This window comes from Phallusia mammillata, chromosome 5 (assembly GCF_965637545.1).
Source record: "Phallusia mammillata chromosome 5, kaPhaMamm4.hap1.1, whole genome shotgun sequence".
Taxonomy (NCBI): domain Eukaryota; kingdom Metazoa; phylum Chordata; class Ascidiacea; order Phlebobranchia; family Ascidiidae; genus Phallusia; species Phallusia mammillata.
The window spans coordinates 8,792,726-8,812,898 of record NC_137256.1 but is presented as its reverse complement, the minus strand read 5'-3'; the positions used below and the strand labels follow the sequence as shown (position 1 = coordinate 8,812,898).

The 20,173-nt window shown below is 37.0% G+C and overlaps 2 protein-coding genes across 2 annotated transcripts in view; one reads left to right on the top strand and one right to left on the bottom strand.

Moving 5' to 3' along the window:
• Nucleotides 1–11,469, bottom strand: part of LOC145229919 (attractin-like protein 1) — a 20,669-nt gene extending 9,200 nt beyond the window's left edge. The window contains exons 1-13 of the mRNA XM_080095262.1: nucleotides 11,163–11,469; nucleotides 10,600–10,690; nucleotides 9,994–10,243; nucleotides 9,285–9,450; nucleotides 8,528–8,673; nucleotides 7,451–7,532; nucleotides 6,538–6,611; nucleotides 4,869–4,961; nucleotides 3,897–4,018; nucleotides 3,116–3,239; nucleotides 2,187–2,384; nucleotides 1,134–1,310; nucleotides 307–450 (exon numbers count right to left, since the gene is read on the bottom strand). Coding sequence (XP_079951388.1) covers nucleotides 307–450; nucleotides 1,134–1,310; nucleotides 2,187–2,384; nucleotides 3,116–3,239; nucleotides 3,897–4,018; nucleotides 4,869–4,961; nucleotides 6,538–6,611; nucleotides 7,451–7,532; nucleotides 8,528–8,673; nucleotides 9,285–9,450; nucleotides 9,994–10,243; nucleotides 10,600–10,690; nucleotides 11,163–11,272 — 1,777 coding nt within the window. The 5' untranslated portion in view covers nucleotides 11,273–11,469. The remainder of the gene's footprint in view (nucleotides 1–306; nucleotides 451–1,133; nucleotides 1,311–2,186; nucleotides 2,385–3,115; nucleotides 3,240–3,896; nucleotides 4,019–4,868; nucleotides 4,962–6,537; nucleotides 6,612–7,450; nucleotides 7,533–8,527; nucleotides 8,674–9,284; nucleotides 9,451–9,993; nucleotides 10,244–10,599; nucleotides 10,691–11,162) is intronic.
• Nucleotides 11,296–20,173, top strand: LOC145229523 (uncharacterized). Its single transcript, XM_080094880.1, has 13 exons — nucleotides 11,296–11,303; nucleotides 11,663–11,892; nucleotides 12,346–12,503; nucleotides 13,338–13,531; nucleotides 13,880–13,998; nucleotides 14,359–14,982; nucleotides 16,391–16,525; nucleotides 17,107–17,246; nucleotides 17,521–17,678; nucleotides 18,144–18,333; nucleotides 18,763–18,884; nucleotides 19,359–19,692; nucleotides 20,003–20,173. The coding sequence occupies exons 1-13, from the start codon at nucleotides 11,296–11,298 to the stop codon at nucleotides 20,171–20,173; spliced, it is 2,583 nt and encodes an 860-aa protein (XP_079951006.1).

Here is a 20,173-nt window from a genome sequence, read left to right as displayed (position 1 = left end):
TGACAAACTAAAATCACTTTCACATTGTGTAAGATTTAATAAACATCTAAGTTTTTGCAGACACAGTGGCTCGTATTTTATAGACAACAAATAGTTACAACAAATAGTTAATTTATGATGTTTCGTATGGGCGAAAATGAAATTTAAGGCCTTAATTCCATGCAATAAAAAAGTTCGGTTTCGGCCGAATTTTCAAAAAAGTTCGGGCCGAAACCGAAACATTGGAAAACAACGGATTCGGCCGAAATGTTTCGGCCAACCGAAACTTCGGTGCATCACTACTTAATACCAAACCACATCACTTACCCGTGCAATTCCCGCCATTTACTGGGTCACCGTACCACAAAGGGGCGCATTCACCGCAATCATCACCAGTTGTGCCGTCTTCACATGAAGTGCATGTGTCGGGCTCGGTAGGTAGGCAAGTACTGTGTCCATTGCACTGGCAGTCTAGAAAAAAAACAGGTCAATCGGAAATCGCAGTGTTGTTCAAATTTTTAAAAACCGCCACTCAGTTGGTCAAAACACGCCCCATAACCGCAACCGCGAAAAAAATAAAAAATGAGCCCAATTATAACATTATTTAACTACTTGAAAAGACGTATGCACGTCAAAATACATGCAAAATAACCAAAATAATGGCGTTTTTGAGATACACAACTACTAACGTACAACAGTTGTGCGAAATTATTCTCCCCAGCATTCCCATTCGGCAATAATATAGACTCCAGTCGTGGGTTCGAATCCCACCGCAAGCTGTATTTTTCTATCCCATATGGGAGTGCTTGGGAGACCGACTTGATTCGATATAAAGCTTTCATATAGGCCTGGTGTACTATGACCTGGAAACGAGTGTGCCCTGCATGAACGCTCAAGGGCTGATCCCATGTATAAATGCACGTCCAGGTTTTTAAGGTTTGGTTTGGGTGACCGCTAAGTAGTTTTAAGAGACCGCAAGTGTTTCATTTAAATACCAAAAAATAGCCATTTCCAAATTTTGGAAAACCGCTGGAGAAATTTGGGGGACCGTTTCGGTCCTCCAAAACACCTTAAAAAAATTGTGTACGTCCATCACAGTTGCTTTCGTAAAACACATTTTTACAACTTTTTTTACAATCGTTATTCAATCTTACCAACACAGGTTTCGAAATGCCACTGGTTGTTTGGACATGTAGCGGTAATGTTCGACGATGCGTGAAGCGAACCGGTCATGCATAACCCGACACCGGTGACGCTTCCAAGGTCACACCAACCACATCTGGCGTCCTTGAAACAACTGTCACATGACTCGTAAGTAGTGCAAGGGTCGTCTGTAAAAAAAACCATACAAAACATGTAAAGTTACATATATTTTGGTTTAAATAAGTTGCTATACCAGTGGTTTCCAACCTTTTTCGATAAATACCTCTCTTAACAATTTCAAACATTTTCATTCCTCCTTAGTATGCTACATAGTAGATGCTTAACACTACGAAGATCTTTTAAATTGGCTATTTTATCAACTTCAAAAATCATATGACCGGATTTTAAGTGTCCATTTACAAACCACATTTAAAATTTTAAGTAAATTCCTTCACTTAAGTTTTACAATTCTATCCTTGGGAGCAATTCCGCTATGGTTAGGAGGAACCTGTGCATGACCACTATGCTTATAATGCTGTTATTACCAAACTTGGGAACAAAGTGTAACATAGCATAGCATAACTGATGTTATATATTGAGATTCTGGAAGATTAAATAAGGTAACTCTGGCCAACGTTTCCAAAAACAGCCTAGTGTTTTAACTAGGCCAGTGGTTCTCTTCTCAACCTTTGTGACCCCCTTAAAGTAACTCCTTATGACCAGTGACTTTTTGCTGTACAAAAATGGCAGATGACAGATTCACCAAACTTAATGTCAAGGAGTAAAGTGCAGGATCAATCAGGATAGGAATTAGTTTCTCAAACCAAAAGAACGGTATAAATGTTAAACACACCTCACTATACTGACCAACAAATAGACGATTTCCTACTTATTCTATGACTTTAAATATCGCAAATTACATTTTCCTAATGATGAGTGGAGGTGACACAGACCATGAAATGCTGAGAACCACTGTCTTAGGGTATGGATCTGGTCTAAGAAACGCTGAACCCAAACTTACAACAAATCATATAAATCCACTTCAATCCAAACATATCCCGTACCTGCACATTGATTGCGAACGCTCAGTGTTTCAAAACACGTGCCGTACGGGAATTCAATGGCGGAAGTTCCTTGTTTGTAGCAAGTCTCAGTAGTAGAACACCAGCTACATCGGTGTGTGGATGAGGTACAGTTGTAACAATCGGTGTAAATGTCACACGAGTTATCAGGGCACTCAGATTCCGTGCTGTTTGATGACTCTGTGTGTAAGGTTGTTTTTACCAGTTGTTGACTGTTCAGATTTGAACCAAAGTTCGCCAGGCCTATTAAAGGCGTTGTACTGAATCAAGCAGGTCACCAAGCATTTCGAAGTGGCAAGGCGTACTAGCTACCGTTGCCTCGTATATATGCTGCGCATGTCAGCTTCGTAGTAGGGGATCGCCCGATTGACTAGTATTAGTTAAAATGAACATAAAATGATCGCTGGTCTGCATGAACACTTCAGGGCTGATCCCAGTTATGATCATTTCATTGAGGAGCAACGATTTTAAACACATAGTTGTATATTTTGTCAGCATTTTAGTTTCACCTTTACATGTTAAAGCGTTTATTCGGAATACTGTAAAAATAACCTTTTATGCCCTCAAAACAATTGTCTGACAATATCTGCTGTACCCTTGTTATTATTTTGCCGTACGTATGTAAAGTTTAAAAAAATATTTCAACTGCTTTCTTTAATGAAAGTAAAATCTACGAACATTACAAGTATAGCTTTTCAGCCTGTCACCCAACACACTGGAGTGCTTTTAGATTCACATACACAAGTATGGTTTAAAGACTTTAAACATTTTCGTTGCGGGTTTGCCTTACAATCTAGTTATTTAATTAATCCCCAAAAAGGTGAAAATATCTACACACGGGTTATAATGTACGGGGCCAAACGCTTTAAACAACATATTTACCAAAGCAAGAACCCAATATTTGTTCCTACCATTGAAGGGTTTGCAAGAAAAGTTTTCCCACATGCAACCTCCCAAATAACAACTGTTACAGTTTGAGAACTCTGAACAATAATATACATCTGAATATGCCTGACAATCATCGATCGTAAAATCCTGCAAAATCAAATAATTATTTGCTAAAATCGAGTTATTATTTGCTAAAACCGAAAACGGTATTTTAGCGTAACCTGTCTGTTTTCAATCAGTAAAGATGCTAGGCAGAAATCAGTGAGATATTGTTGCGCAAACTGAAATACGAAAAGAAAGGTGGCATTTCTATAAATGTCCATTTTATATCCTCTGTATCCTATGTAATGATTTACTATACACACTTTATGACCTACTAACATGGACGTTTTTACAAGCAAAAACGAATAGGTCTCCACACAAGGGGGCATAAGCAATTTAGTAACGGTATCAATATGATGTAGATATTTTTAGATTGCAAGGGGGAGACATCAGCAGAAAGCATCAACCTAAACATTTAAGTTAACTTTTGCATAACATATACGTTGACCTGCAGTAGTCTCTCGTTGTGCGGTATTTTCACAATAATATACAACATCAAAAATTTGCCACTGTACATTTGCTATGTAGTTTACTAACATAGGCAATTACGAACAATTCTTGTCAAATATTGTGTTAATTTCAAAATTTATTCACTAAACTAGATATTTTGACTATAAACTTTTTATATATTTAGTCTAAATAGTGAACTGAAAAAACGTTTATATAATTGTTTCCATTTTAAAAAATACAGGAAAAACTCACGCAAGTCGAATTGAACGTGCATTGGCCTGTTTCGTTGTTATGACAACACGAGCACTCGACCGAGAAACAATCGTCGCATGACGTCATTGAGGAACATACTTCGGAGCAGCTCGAAGACTTAGCTAAAAATATGGGGCTTGTTTGAGAAAGGACGAAGAAAAAAAGACATATCCACTTGACGATTGTAATGAAATATATACTACATGTACGGATTTGGTTAATCCGGATCTTCGCCCAATTGAGACAAAACTTAAGGTACGAATGTATAAGCTATTGCTGCCAGGCATAATATCAAGTGTGTAGATCTCTTCTGGCAAATGCATTTTTATTCGGATGTTTCGACGTCCTATACATGTCGCCTTCATCAGGGCAAATAACACTGAATGCGACTAGTACAGTGTACGATAAACGTCGGAATAAAAATACAATTGCCAGAAGAGCTCTATAAATTTGAGGTACAAATGATGTTTAATATGGTAGGGCTTAAACTAACAGACATCGGTTAATCCGGATCTTCGCCTATTTCGGACAATTGTTTTGGTCCAAACGGGTCCGGATTAAACGAGGTTTACTGTATTGATGTATACATAATTTTCGTCAGTTGGTGCCATATTCGTTGATTCGTTGATATAACCAGGAATGTGCCTTTATCACTGATGGCCAATTACAATTAACATAGTAAAACCGAGGGCTGTACTTTTGCATTGCCAAAATTGACTACGCCAAGTTGCGTTTCAAACACGCCTTTTTCAAACACATTTGGGTAACAGAAATATTTGCATAGGACTGGTGTGTTCGGAAACAAAACGACTTACGTACAAAAAATGGGTTTTCTTGCAATTTTGATCTCACATAAAAATTGAATGTGAATTAAAGGTAATACCATTCTACCCTTAAATTGTCGGTAGATTTAAAGAGACTTAAATCATTATCTTACACTAGAAACTTAAGTAATACAAACGTTCTATTCACTTTCAGTGCAGTTTTGTCCACAAGAAGATTCCATCCAATCACAGCCTTTCGCGTCAACACAATTTGTTTCATTCAAAGAATCACATTTGTCATCTAAGTACAGAAAATTTAAGTTGAGTTTATTTCGCTTGGTGAAAGAAAACATAGCGTCACAATTGCGCTAAAACAGCCACCAAGCTGGTAATAGCTGCGCAACGTTGAAACGTTATGGAGCGCAAAACAGTGAAGGGAACATATGGTGAGCAATGGCTGAACGCGCTCCAGCTAGACCAGTGTTTCTTAACCTGGGCGCTACCGCCCCCTAGGGGGCGGTGCTTACTTTCAGGGGGGCGGAAATACTCAGGGGGCGCTATGTTAAGAAGGTGTAACTATATTTTTAAATCGTAAAACGTCCAAATCTGGATCTTACATCTAACATAGAACCATTTTGAACTTTGTTTTGTTCCCGACAGAGCTCATTAACCATTTGCCAAATACGTTTTAAGGCCGGAACAAAAGCCTTGTGACGACTGTCATTAATGTAGAGTTGATTAAGTGACATGGCGGTTGAGTGCTAATAAAAAAAATAGCCTAAATTGAAAGTCTTGAAACTTAATCAAAGATCCGATCTATTATTTTGTACTTATAATTAGGATTAATATCTTTAGATCTAAAAAGTATTGTATGGTATATGTAACTCTCTTGGTTACCAAGGCCATTTAGGGCACCAAGTGCGGCCTTCGATGTCAAAATACATTTTTAAGATGTTGATATTACAGACTGCACCAGGCGTTGAAAAATAGACAGAAACGTATTTTTTTCTTTTATTCCACATTACTCTTTGATTAGTTCTAGAGCACCGGCTTTTAAACTAGAGCCAATGGTTCCATATTGGTACACAAAGCAAATTATGTGGGATTACCAGAGCCCGCGGTTCTATAATCTTACCTGTGTTGCAAAAGAACAATTGTTTTCGCATAATCGAATGTATTAAACTCGTCTGTGATGTCACAAGCTGCTCTTAGGTCATTGATATTTATATACAAGCGAGTTTCTAGGTGAAATAGTTGCAGTAAAGGTGGAAATGTAGTGAGTAATTTTATTCAGCTTGGGCCGTAAGTCCTACAACTCTACGAGGAAATACCAAAACAACCATTCTGTAAGTCAAAAAATTTGAACACCACTGTCCTAGGTCTGGGAAATAGTCTATGCAGCCTACACGGGTGTTGATAAACGGTTTGGTGGCCTATATAAACAAAATGGGTTCCCCACCCCTGCTTTAGTACAACACTCATTTTGGTGGGCGTCAGCCTATGGAAATCTCAGAAAAGGGGCGCTGGAAAAAAAAGGTTAAGAACCACTGAGCTAGACCGTAGTTGGTTTTAATTCAACCATAGAGACTTAAAAATATATCAAGGGTAAGTCACGTAATATGCACAGATCTGATAAGCATATGACTGAAACAATTGTGTGTCACCCAAATTCTGTTTTATTGCATAAAAATTTTAAACTTGCGCCATCATGGGTAATAAGAATGAGCTAATTGCATATTCCTGTTAATCGCAAGAAAAATCTAGGCATATCGGAGTTGCCATAACCCATAAATGCCTCTAGAGAAAGCGTTTTGGTACATATGCAATGTAATGGGAAATCGTAATATACATTATAATAATAAGTAAACGAAACGTACGTGTATTGTCCACAGAAAGTGTTACGGCATCGCTGAGCATATTTCCAGTAAATCCGCCTACCACTATCACCGTGCTATTCAAACAAAAAGTTTTCCGTTAAGTGTAATAACATTTAGTGAAGACGTTTTCAAACCTTTTATGTCTTACTAACTAAATCAGGGGTGTCAAACTCAAACAACTTTGAGGCCAAAAAACAAACTTTTAAGTTAGTCGAGGGCCGCACTATCGAAACATTTGCTATAGTGTTACATGACAATAACAAAATTGCATCGTTAAAAAGTAAAATGTTCTTTAATGCCATTAACTACATAACAAAACAATATTGTAATAAATAACAATCAACTGCACAGTGGAGCAGAGTAAAATAACCAACTGTGCTTTATCCCTTTGTGTGAAAACAATGCCATACAATGACCCAACAATCGCCATTGCTGATTCTAAAGATGGGTTATTTCGATCATCCTATCACAGGGGGTCGGCAACCCTTTAGTCGACGCGTGCCAATTTACTTGTTATTTCCATGTGTTAATGACCTAGCGTGGTAACGTTTTTCTAAATAATAGTGGTTCGTGCCAGCAGATATTAATAATAAAGAGAAAGCAGAGAGTTTTGTGCATGTAAGGCTGAATTTTAAGACATTGACATGGTCAAAATCGAAAACAAGCAGTGTAACAGGTTAAATTGTTACTTCAATATAAACACGCAAATCGGTTGGTGTGTCATGAAAAACTACCTCGCGTGCCAACCTTAGCACGCGTGTCAGGGGTTGCCGATCCCTGTCCTATTAAAACGTTGCTTATATCACTAATAGAGAATGATTTTATCATGCAAACTCACAGGGTATTCGTGTTTGACACGCCTGCACTAAATAGTAAGTATGATCGAATTAGAATTTATTGGATAAAGTCTTACGTAGAGTTAAGGGAAGCAGCTGAATGGCCGTATCTTGGGGTCACCCAAGTGGTATTCCCTACTTGCTCCCAATCGTCGCATTCTGCAAATAAAATATCGTAGTAAAGAAAAAAAAAATGCAAGAACAACTTCTGAAAAGGACTGTCTTCCACAAAATTATACCATTTTAGTCTCATTATAGTTATTTTTAGTGTTCTACTGCAAAGTTGTAAGTAGGCCAGAAATTTGGGCCCAAACACGACATGTTGAAAAAGAATTACCGTAACTTAAATTACAAATGGCTATGTTCAAATACGTGCATTGTATAAATTTCACCCCTGCACGGAAAAATTAATTAATTTTGTACAACAGTAATGTGGCGCAAAAATATTCCAAGGCTTTCAAAACCTCTAGGCCAAGTATGTATTTTAAACTATAGAAAAAAACATACACAATTGCATTAAACAATTGCACTAAACAATCACCAAGTCGGAAATAGCTGCGCAACGTTGAAACGTTATGGAGCGCAAAATAGTGGAGGGCACTATTGGTGGATCATGCCTAAACGTGCTGCAGTATACTTGGCCAAATGGCCTGGCGCGCTTGACCCACATAAAAAACCAGATCGGGATTCGTCCCCGGGAGAACCCCGTGAAAAAAAAATGGTTACACTACAGCTACCGTTATTACAAGGCGTTAGGACGGTTTAGGTCAGTGGTTCTCAACTCGTTTCAGGCCATGGACCACCGGCCCAGTAAAAATAATATCGTGGACCATTTTACGTTTGAGCAAGATCGAAGTACGCATACGAAACAACCATTTGGGCTTGAATCATAACTCTTTAAAACCGATTTTCGAGAAGCAAGATACAATTATTAACATCTAACATTTTGATACTCTTTCAAGATGTAATATACAATGATCTGCCCTTTATCACCAAATTCAGTGGACGTCCTTGTGGACCACCCAAAAAGTCATCATGGACCACCAGTTAAGGACCACTGGTTTAGGTGAATGGGGTTTATAAGAAAGTGGGATCAATTTTACAGGTTTTGTATTGTCCCTGATATTTAGATTGTTAGTGAATTGCTTGCTTACCGAAGTTGTAACGTAGTGGCATCACTTCAACACAGCCACAACTCGGCTCCACAGAACGAGTCAACCCTCCATAGAGATACAATGTACCGTTCAGCAGCGACATCGTGTGGAGATAGCGCGGACTCGCAGAATATATAAATTTCCTCCTGGTTTTAAAGTTTTAAAACAGTGTAATAACTTCTCCAAAACAAACACTATTAAATTTCTATTCTCATGTAGCAACAAATAGACTCTATTTAAATAAGAGTAAATATATATATATATATATATATTTAAAGAGACTGTAGATGCCCACAAGGGTTAAGGCCTTTAGGTTGTGCACCCCTGATTTAACCCAGAAACGTTTTACTACCAGGCAAACAGTGTTACTATTATAGGATAGTTGTGTTGCATTTTAATCTTAGAGTTTTTTGGTTTTCTGTGGGTTTTATTGTTGCCTCGTCTACTGTTCTCAGTCTGCAAATGAGTTACTGTTCTTTTGACGGTAGTGGACTAAACGATAATGCTTTGAAAATTAAACCAGTGGACACGACGTATTTGGGCAGTTTAAAAAAATATATGATGGTTAGTAAAACTATGAAAAAGATACTGTTTGCGCTTTGGAGTTTTCATAAATGATTCGGTTTTGGTCGATTCGCAACAAACTATTTGGCCAAAACCGAATCTTCACAAAAAATTGTAAAAATAAACTCGACAAACCTCATTTTCAGTACATCACTAGTTTATACCATACCGTTGTCTTATTTGGTTCACCTACCATCGTTTCTGGTCGACATAATAACTGTAGAGATAAGGCTCTATTTCAGCATTGTAGCCTCCATGTACATAAATCGTGTTCGATTCGGTATCTATGGCTGAGGCATGTTTGTATAAACCAGGGGGAGAATAACCTGCAAATTTTACATGACTCCAGGTGCAGGATGCTGAAAATAATAAATAAACACTGTGAAAAAATATGAAAAAAAAATTATTTAGGGTCAATACAATATTACATACACTTCTTTTACTTTAGTTACTGTTAATGTTACATTTTCCTTTGTTTGTTCTTCTTACTAACAATTTTAGGAAATAAAAAATCCCAAATATTGGATTCCATTTGAATAAGGTAAAATCAAACATTGATCCCTAAAAACATTTTCAGCAAACCAGCAGCACAAAAAAACACTTACATTAAACTAAAACTTTCTTTAGTTACTCTTCTTAGGAAAACAATTTTAGAAAATAAAAATCCGGAATATTGAATTACATTTGAAAAAGGGAACATTCAAGTGCAGGACAAAAACATTTTCAGCAAACCAGCAGCACAAAAAAAAACTAAAAACTAAAATGAAACTTTCTTCAGTTACCAATTTTAGAAAAACAATTTTAACAAATCAAAAATTCCTGAATATTGGATTTTATTTCAAGGTATAATTCTACATGCTGACCACCAAAATTTTCAGCAAACTAGCAGCACAAAAACTTACTTAGATTAAACTGAAATACGAAACTGCTTGGGCCCAAATTTTGATTGTAGCCAAAAAATACCAACATCACAGGAGTGCCGTCTTCGAGTATAGTGACATGAGCGCTGTGGCCAATTAGCGACGGCACCTCAGTTCCAGTTGAGGTGGTGGCATTGACTAGAGACCATTGCATATTTAACATGTCAAAACTCCAAATTTCGTTTGTGGTGTGGCCATCAGGAAATTTACCACCATACACAAACAGAGAGTTCTACAAGCATAAGATAGGTAAGCAGTCATTCCAATTGACTCAAGAAAATTACAGTTCTTTTTTAAATAAAGTTGTAACTTTTGTATTTCTAAATAACACAATAATTACAAAATTTGACTTTGTTGATCTTTACATATGTCTACACATTTACAACTATAAAATTGGTGACATTCAAATTCTAGTTAAATTTTGGTGACGTAGCTTTGTTTAAACTCTATTTAAATAGTTGCCTATTTAAAAATAACACACATAAAAGGTAAAACAAATGATTTCTATGATAAAATTGAGAAACAAAAAAGTGTCACACTGTGTAAAGAAGATATTCTACACAGCACAAAGAAATAAATGTGTCTTACATTGTAATAAACCATGGTGTGATCACTTCTTATAGGGGGCACATCTCCATTTGTTACCACTTCACTCCATTCCATTGTGCTGAGATCAAGTCTAAACAACCATCAATAATGAATTAAGCAAATTTTTTGGTAAAAAAATACAGACTTAATCCAGTTTAATGCATTTTAGACTTTAATTTAAATAATTGTAATTTTTATATTTAATTTAATTTGATTTTAATTTTTAATTTAAATTATTTTTAATTGCATTTTGGCTGATTGCATTTAGATTTAATTACATACTGAATCCCAAATTTTGTAGCTGAACATTTGTTGAGTGGAGTGTATTTCACCGTAAAATAGATTGTAGCAGCACAACTGCATTAAAATATTCACCAAGCCAGAACTAACTGTGCATCGTTGAGGCCTCATAAAGTGCGACAAAGTTAAAGACAAAATTGGAGGATAGATAGCAAAAGCGCTAATAGTAGTGCAATTCTGTAACTGTGTTTTTGTTTACCATGCAAAATAAACTTACGGTACTGCTACAGGTATCGATATCTCGAATAACCTAAAGGACTTACTGAAAGAAAGAAATATGGTGCTCTGGCCAACCGAACATTTTGCCCCCATACATGTAGAGAGTGTTATTGCTAATAGCAACTGCGGAAGCTGCACGACCCTGTGTGAGCATGTAAGGCCATTCGTACTGACAAAATGCACCAGTACAGTTAATACGTACATCGTTACTAGCTTCTGTTTCATCTGTTTAAAATAATATTTGTTGTCAATAACAAAGATGACCTGATTAAATAAATGGTGGTTAAAATGGATTAAAAGGTTTAGAAACAAATTTGCGTTTTGCACAGAACTAAGCTACAAACTACATACAGATATAGAAGAAAAATATTAAGGTCTGTAAATTTCTGAAGTCATCCACCTTTTTTTAACCTAAATATATTTAACGTTTGCATGTAGTTACAAAACTTATCCTGCTACGCATTTATTTTTAATCATCAGTTTGAAGCCATTGTCAAAACTTGGTACTTTGTATTTTATCTGAACATACAAATATTAACTCAAGAATTGATGTTGACTCTCCACATCACCATCATCACTACCTTGATGCAAACGGTCGCATCCGGCAGCGATCTCGTTCCTCCTCACCAAGCATTCTTCAACGTACTCCTCCCCGCATCCGATCTCCCGTTCCTGTTCGTCAGGATCAGCGTCCCTACTCTCCTGGTGATCTGAGAATTGGAGATTCTCTTCCTGGTGGTCCAGACTTAATTCCGAGTTCAGCTGTTGAGTCAGGTGGGGACGCACACTTAAGTTTCCTGAAAGATATTATAACTTGGAAATTTCGATATAAGCCAAAACGCTTAGCACTCATATATAAACATTCCCTTTTCACTGAATTTTTTGTGGCAGTAATACTTAGTAATAGTAATACCTTCTGTCATTTTTAGCCCAGTCCTAAAAAACTCTATTGGATTAAAGTCCTCTCCGCACTACATATATATATATATATATATATGTTTTCTAAGAGTCCATAGAAACATTTTGTTTTTAGTTTTGGCACACTGTTATCAGTCTTTAAAAAAAGTTAATTTTGCTTCATATACTTTCAATTTGTTACCAAGTTTATTTACTAGTATACAAGTATTTGCTCTCTCACTGAAGATTTGTAAATTTCTATATCTGTGAAGATTGTAACTGCTAAGGCTAATTTATTTGAACTGATGAATATATACAATCTCACTGTAGATGTTGCATGTGAAGTGATCAAACCTGGTAAAAGAGGACAACGCGAGTCGTCAGATCAAGATGCTCCTCAAATTTCACTCGATGAAAGGCTGAGGGAAATAACGGGGGAACCCCCACCTGAACCTGAACCCCCATCACCATCTAATGACGACTCGGAGGTGGGTATTTATTATGTTTATATATACCTGCTGTGTTAAATTTGTACATTTATGGCTAGCAAGTGGTGCATTGGTTTATGTAACTTTTTGTGTTAACACTCTTAGTGCAGCCAGCAATCACCCAAACATGCATTCAGTGCGGGCTTTTGGTAATAGTTTCAAATATTGCGCACAATTGTCTTGTCTGTTACCAGGCCTTAACAGTAACAACATCAAATTATATTGAAAGTAACGCCTTTACTATGTGCGCCATGTCCAGGGTTTTATTAAAGTTTGGTTTGGGTGACCGCTAAGTAGTTTTAAGAGACCGCAAGTGTTTCATTTAAATACCAAAAAATAGCCATATTTGCTTAAACGAATTATTTATTAGGCTACTGGCAAATTTTGGGAAACCGCTGGAGAAATTTGCCAAAACACCCAAAAAAATAACTGGCCATGTCCATCGCAAACAACATCTCAAGGTTTTTTTGGGGGTAATAGAGCACACAGCAATTCATACATGATAACTACCTCAAACCTTCACAACAACAGGTTTTGTTACATTGTTATGAAACAAGACTCCATTCACACATTCATTTGTAATATCTGCCAAGCGTCGCCCCAGACACACACCGATCAGGCATTAATGGTGTTGGTTTTTTAGTCTTGGCGTACATTAACGAACAGTCACATTTTTGATCAAAACTTTTGACGTAAATTACCGTCAATCCACACTCTACACAAAACGTCTTTTGACGTAGATAAATGTCAATCAACCGCCCTGAAAGTGTTAATCAGGGAAAGTGCTAGTTTAACTGCATTAACAGTTAATAACTTTACATATATATATTTCAGAAGTCACCCAGTGGGTCGCTTGATATGGAGATATCTTCTGGATCAGGGGGACCCCCTTCACCCTCTCAAGCCCCATCAATGAATCATCCTTACAGTGGTGCTGGGTTCAGACCCCCTTTTCAGGGAGTATCCCATCCTCAGCATCAAAGTCAGTGGGGTTTCGGGAGAGAAATGTGGAACGGATACGACCCAAGGTAGATCAGTCATAAATATCAAGTTTATAGAGCTCTTCTGGCAAATGTATTTTTATCCCGACGTTTCGACGTCCTACACAGGTCGCCTTTATCAGGGTAAATAACACTGAATGCACGTACCTGTATAGGACGTCAAAATGTTGGAACAAAAATACATTTGCCAGAAGAGCTGTATAATCTTAATATTATGCCTGGCAGCAATAGCTTATATATAATAGTCATAAATATTATTTTCAATATTCATGTTTATGTGTTTTTATTTATGTTGCGTCATGATTTAATGCAGATTTTTATGATGCACAGAAAAGTATGTTGCTTGAAAGTCGATGTGTTGTTTTTGTTTTGTAGAATGCCAGTCCCAGGACAGCCCCAAATGTGGGGTGGGGTTCGACCTGATCACCCACAGTTCCACCCAAGACCGGGTATGTCAAATGGTTTTCCTCCTCATGTTGGGTTTCCACACACAGGTAAAATGCTTTCAAGGCAATTGTTGTCACTAGGATTTGAGCTTGTGTCAAAAAGTAAATTGCAACACACTTTGCAAGTTAAATATGCCATTAACAGAAAGAAATACATTTGCAAATATAATGTGATGGGTAATGGTGCTTTTGAAAAAAAATGAGATCAAAGTAAGGTTCTAGCATTGTAATGTACACCTACACTTTGCCACAAAGCTTTTAAAGCAAAGATGAAACACATAATTTTACACTTAAAAAACAAAAATGTTGTCGATCCAATTAATCATCGTCATTTAACAAGTAGCTTGGTATTGAAATGTCAGCTATGATGTAGTAACAGACGATTTAGCAAACACTAAATATGTTTAGATGCCCATCGAGGGGAACACCCTTTTGACCCCAACATGCTTCCACCTCCTCCCCCAGGCTGGAATCGACCCTGGGTACAAATTGGTCAACCCCAACACCCAGCACAGATGGGGTCAATGCCACCACAAAACTTTTCTTTGAATGACGGGACTGACGGCAACAAGTTTATCGACAACTGTGTCCTAAATCGAATCTCGGGGGAACTAAAGGAAATTATCAAAAAGGATTTAAATCGAAAAATGATTGAAACAATAGCTTTCCGGGTCTACGAGTCTTGGTGGGATTCTCAAAATGCTCCTAAAAACCCAAAACCAGTTGTAACTTCCAAACCTACTGCTGCTGCTACAACAACTGAGGTCACTAAAACAGAAGCAGATAAGGAAAATATTGACAAAACTAACACCACAAAACCGGCTGGTAAACCTCCAACATTGCTGAACACGTTTGATCCTCTGAATTGGGCCAAAGGTTCACTGGAAATGGATGGTTTTCGAATTGGTCTGGGCCTTCGTTCGGCGATTTCTAAAATGCCGTCATTCCGAGTTAAAAAGCGAACTCCTTCTCCACAACCTGTGCCAAGTAAAAAGATGAAAATGGCTGAAATTAATCGCAACAAGATGGCAGGTATGCAGACCAGTAGAATGATGTATAAATTAGGGATGGGCCAAAACTGCAAATGTTCTGTTTGGTCGGGCACCGAGCATCTCACTTTAATGCTCGGTGCTCGGCCGAGCACGCTCGGTGCATTATGACGTCACGAAAAATCCCCTTTCTACGTTTTAGCTCTACAAGGTCTCTTACGTCACCGGTGGTGTTTTATTAAGCTGTACATGCCCATAAAGTGCGCGTTTTAAAGTTTTAAAAAAGTTTACCTTGGCTCACATCATTTGAAACCTACATCTTTTTTCTAATATCCTAACAGTCAAATATTAATGGCTCATTAAAAGTTTGTGATGCACCCTTGTATACCCCTTCGTACTAGTGCACCCCGTGCATATTTTGGTGCACCCTAGGGTGCACCGTGCACACCGATTGAAGAGCACTGCTTTAGAACACTAGTTACGTATGTTAGCAGGGCATGAATATGCAAATTTAACGCTCGGGTCAGTTTGTGCAACTGCTCGGCCGAGCACCGAGCATTAAAAACAGCGATGCTCGGTACCGAGTACTCGGGTACCGGCTCGGCTCGGTTCATCCCTAGTATAAATTGTACACACTATAATAGTGGTTCCCAAACTTTTTTCTTTTAAGGCGCATTTTAGAAAAAACAAAAATTATTAGGCGCACTTCGAACATTTGAATAAAAAATATATTTGAATTTTTTATTTCAGTTTAAAATGGCACAGCAAATTAGCTGACAAAGGCACTAACTATGAGGTCATAAAGCCGCTATACAGGTCACTCTCATAGTTAAATAGTTGAACATCTCAGAGACGTGGAGCATGTTGGCCTAGTGGTCTAAGCACCTGGTACTACTACTCTACTTGATTGATTTTAATTTCAATATTTTTTGTGGCACACCTAATGACATCTCACTGGTGTGCTGCGGCGCATAGTTTGGGAACCACTGCACTATAAAAAGGGGATTTTTGTGCAGAACATATATAAAACCTTAATTAACTTGTTGCTAAATACAAAAGCTTCTTTTTAAACTAGAGCTTCTCAATTTCTTTGCTACACCACTTCATTTTACTTTGTTGTTTTCTAAACTGCTGACGTTTTCAAACATATTGAATTGTAAAGCTGCAGACAATGCACACTGTTTCGACCTATAAGGTCTCATCAGTGCAGCTGGTGACAAGAGATCGGCTTATATATTGGCTAATGTGGCCATCCAACAGCACTCCAGTTTATTGCGAGTAACAGACTTAAAAGCCATACCTCACATATACTCTGCGATGCCACAACTGGGCATAAGATATTTTTATTATTTATAAACATTGACTTAATTTTCTTCTAAGAAGTTTGGAAACTCAACTATGTGAGCCTACATGTGTGTTGATCCATAACACTTGTATTTGTTATGTCACAGAAAATAAACGTCACAGCAGGAAGGGTTCTCAGGTTGGCAAGAAAAGAAGAGTTTACTTGGACTCTGGTGGAGAAGATGAAGATGCGAGTGATGTGGATTCGTCAGATGAGGAAGACAGAAATAAGATGGGAAGAGGTGAGACGGTCTTCAGTTCTATATGGGATTGTATCCTGTACAATTTGAATAGATGTTTGTCTCACACCATTACAGGATGTTCCCTCTGTCTGCTACATTTTATTACCAATTGATTTTCTCCATGACTAATTTGAATCGGACATATATTCCTTTTATGCATTGTTATGTTGATTGTTTTTTCTTTTTATGTAAAGTATATAGATTTTTTTGTGTGTCTTTTTAAATTTAAATCTACAATTGAACGGATGCTTGAATTTGTGCATTGTATCTTTTTACCCAATTTACCAATCAGTTAGACCAGGAGTGTCAAACGCCCGTGACTTCCTTAACAGTTTGTTTTTGGGCTCCCAAAGTTGTTTGAGTTTGTTAGCCCTGAGTTAGACCACAAAATGTAATAGTTGTGTTTGTAATTCACTTCTGTATGTAAACTTGCAAATGGTCAATAAATAGGAAAAATGTAATGATCACTACAACACTATTATCACCACACCATTATGCTAAACCAGCACTCTGGTTTGTTTAAACATTGTACTTGAGTGTTGCCTTATTTAACCTTGAAAATATCACACAATTATTTTCAGTTCGTCTCGATGTTGATGACGTTTTCAGTTCGTCTGAATCTTCGAGTTCAGAAGAAGATGAATCTGATGAAGATGACGATGATGATGTGGAGGATAGCGAGGATGATAAGGAGACAGAAAAAGAAGAAGATTCTGATAAGGTTGGTTTGTGGTAAAATGTCGACAAGTTTTTCTAGCCATTCCTTTTTTAACCCCTGGGCCTTTCTGTGACATAACAACGGTTCAGGTTTTGCAAATATATTTTTGTTAGATAAAATTGAGTTGCCACACATTTACTATTGATTTGTGCTCATTATTGATACTTAACAAAAAATATAGAAAAGTGCTCTTAATTGCAAATATCTTATTGTGTTTTTACCTTAGTCAAATATATTTTCATGGTTTTGTAAATCAATTTTGATATATATATTGCAGGAAGAGTTTATTACACCAAAGAAACTGATGAAACAGGAACGAATTGATGAAGATGAGGAATTATCGCGTACATCCAAGCGTTCTTCCACTAAAGAAGAGGATATCATTGGACCTCCGAAGAAACGACCAAGAGCCGATTTAGAGATCAAATTGGAGAGGTAGGAAAATATCATAAGTGCAGTAGTTTGATATTTCCAATTTAGAGTCATAAACAAATTGCCAAAATACCACTATGTAACTATGTAACTATTTTCTTCAAGACTGTGAGTTTAAGAAAATGATTTTGTATCATATGTATCATATTTGTTACTTCGATTCCTGTCTCAAAACTTTCTAAAAAATCTAGTTAAAGAAACAATTGAAACTTTTCTCATTTGACAGGATTTTTAAGGGTTAGTACACCTCAGTTAATCCACATCTTTGTATTATTTGGGTAAAACCTGAGATGCAAATGATTTGAAATATCTTTTTTGGCATATGGAGCCTATTTAGTACAAACTTTATTGGTCAATCGGTAATATCTGGTAAAAGAAACAATTAAAACTTTTTTCGTTTGACAAGATGTTTAAGGGTTTGATTGTTGCAATCATGTACTTACGTCTTTATTCGTTTTTTATCTTTAGCTCGGACACTGAATCAGTCGCTAAAGCTGCTTCCTCGTTGTCCGAGATGAAATCTGCATCACCCCTTATTTCACCCACAACCCCAGCTGGGGCCAGTTTAACTCCACAAGATCTTAAACACGTCCATCCCAAGAAACGCTACAGACTTCTATCCAAGGAAGAAACCAGTAATCTGGATTTAATTGCAGAGGTACAAAAATAGATGGTTGTGTATCACAGAAAAGCTCAATTTCAAAAGTCAACTAATAGTATGTTCATTTATAAGAACTGAGCTATTATGAGTGACAAATTTTAAATACTTCCTTATTCGCAACAGCAATTTTTTTGGGAAAAATGTACTCTATTCATACAGCGTTGTTTTACATTTTGTCCAATTGTAAAGAATTGTTTTATTTGTGTAATGTAGATACACTAAGTACTTGTATTAAAAGGTGTTTATCAGAATAAATTTCATCTACAATAAGTCATCTTATAACTTAAACATTTCATCAAATGTTTTTTGATCATCAGTAAAATAATGCACAAAACCTACACAGCATTGTCACTTAAATTTCCTGACCTTATGTGGTTGCTGGAAATGTTGGATCAGCGTTGTTAATCCCTAAAATCATGATTTCAGGTTTCTGGCCTCCATCAATCTAGTGACGAAATCTCAACAATGAATGATAAAGAAAAGGCAGCTTTGGAAATTCTGACAGACATGAAAACTACACCAGAAAGATTTAGATCTTCAACTACAAGGTAACTTCAATCATATATTGATCAATATATGCCCTGATATGAAAAAGAATGAAAAATAAACTTACTTGCCAGGTCTGTGTTTCAGGCAACTGACAGATCGTCAAAAATGTTTTTACATTGAAATAGTTAGTAAATATGTCTGTTGTACCAAGATCAGGATTTATGAAGCCATAGTTTTTTTTGCCTTCCTTTTCCAAAATTGAAAATCTAGAAATGTAAAAGAACGAAAAACAGGTTTTGCCCACATACCTAATTTCAACCAGGGAGAAATATGTTTGTTGGTATGATATATTGATGCAGGTAACAACATACAAGCTTTGATTTAACTTATATTGGGCATGTTTGATAAAAAAAAACAGGCGCTAATGTGTTTTAATGAAAAAAAAACAATGAATAAAAGAAGAAAAACAAATGTTTCCTTCTCTGCCATCAACACCCACCAACACACATTAATTCATATTCATCAACTTTTAGCTCTGACTCGAGTGAACAACCTCTGCATCCAGCAACTCCTGGTCGTCAGCTCAGCGGATCAGTCTTCTCTCCTCCGCAGACTCCTAATGTTCCTCGTCGGACCAGCGTCACCACTGATAATCTTCATCCCCTCGACTCCCATCCTCCTGTGACTCCTGGAAGCAGAAAAACCGCTCTTCCATCAGTTGAAGATGCAAGGAAGTCCGGAAGCGAGGAGTTGGAGGCTGTGGAGGCTCTTCTATCCATCAAACAATCCCAACCTCCTCTTCCACCTTTGTCACCATCTCCTGTGAAGTCAAAATCGAAAGAAGAGCGGAAAGTCCAAAAACCACAGGTAAGTCGTTGAGCAGGATTTTGTTTAAATGCAATAAGTATTTTTTGTGTGTTCAGCCGTTTAGCAAAACATTGTTGCAATCTTCAGTGATGTTAATGATATTTTGCAAAAATACTTCACATATCAAAACACATTATTGACTTGTATTCTCTAAATATTAGCCAGAGCTTTCAAACGTATATTTTTTACGTTGTGTAAGAAGCTTTTTTCATCACAAAATTATTTCTTGAGTTCAAAATCATCCAATACTAATTTTGTGGTCAGAATTATTTTTAATTCTAAAAAATTATGACGTCATCAATGTTTTCAGCCCTTCGTTCCGCCGAAACGGGTTGTTTCCATGGAAACGTGCGCCCGCGTTCTTGAAATCGCCGAAGAACACAGCTACTTCAACACGTTGCCTGGCAACAACAGAGAGCATTATGACGCAACACTGGACCGTATGACGCAGCAAGTTTATAACGAGCATTCGTACAGGTAG

What these genes read in the sequence shown, in the direction of transcription:
- LOC145229523 (XM_080094880.1), top strand. An exon ending in TGGAACGGATACGACCCAAG is followed by an intron (nt 13,532 to 13,879) that starts GTAGATCAGTCA and finishes TTTGTTTTGTAG; the next exon opens with AATGCCAGTCCCAGGACAGC. An exon ending in TTTAGATCTTCAACTACAAG is followed by an intron (nt 18,885 to 19,358) that starts GTAACTTCAATC and finishes ATCAACTTTTAG; the next exon opens with CTCTGACTCGAGTGAACAAC.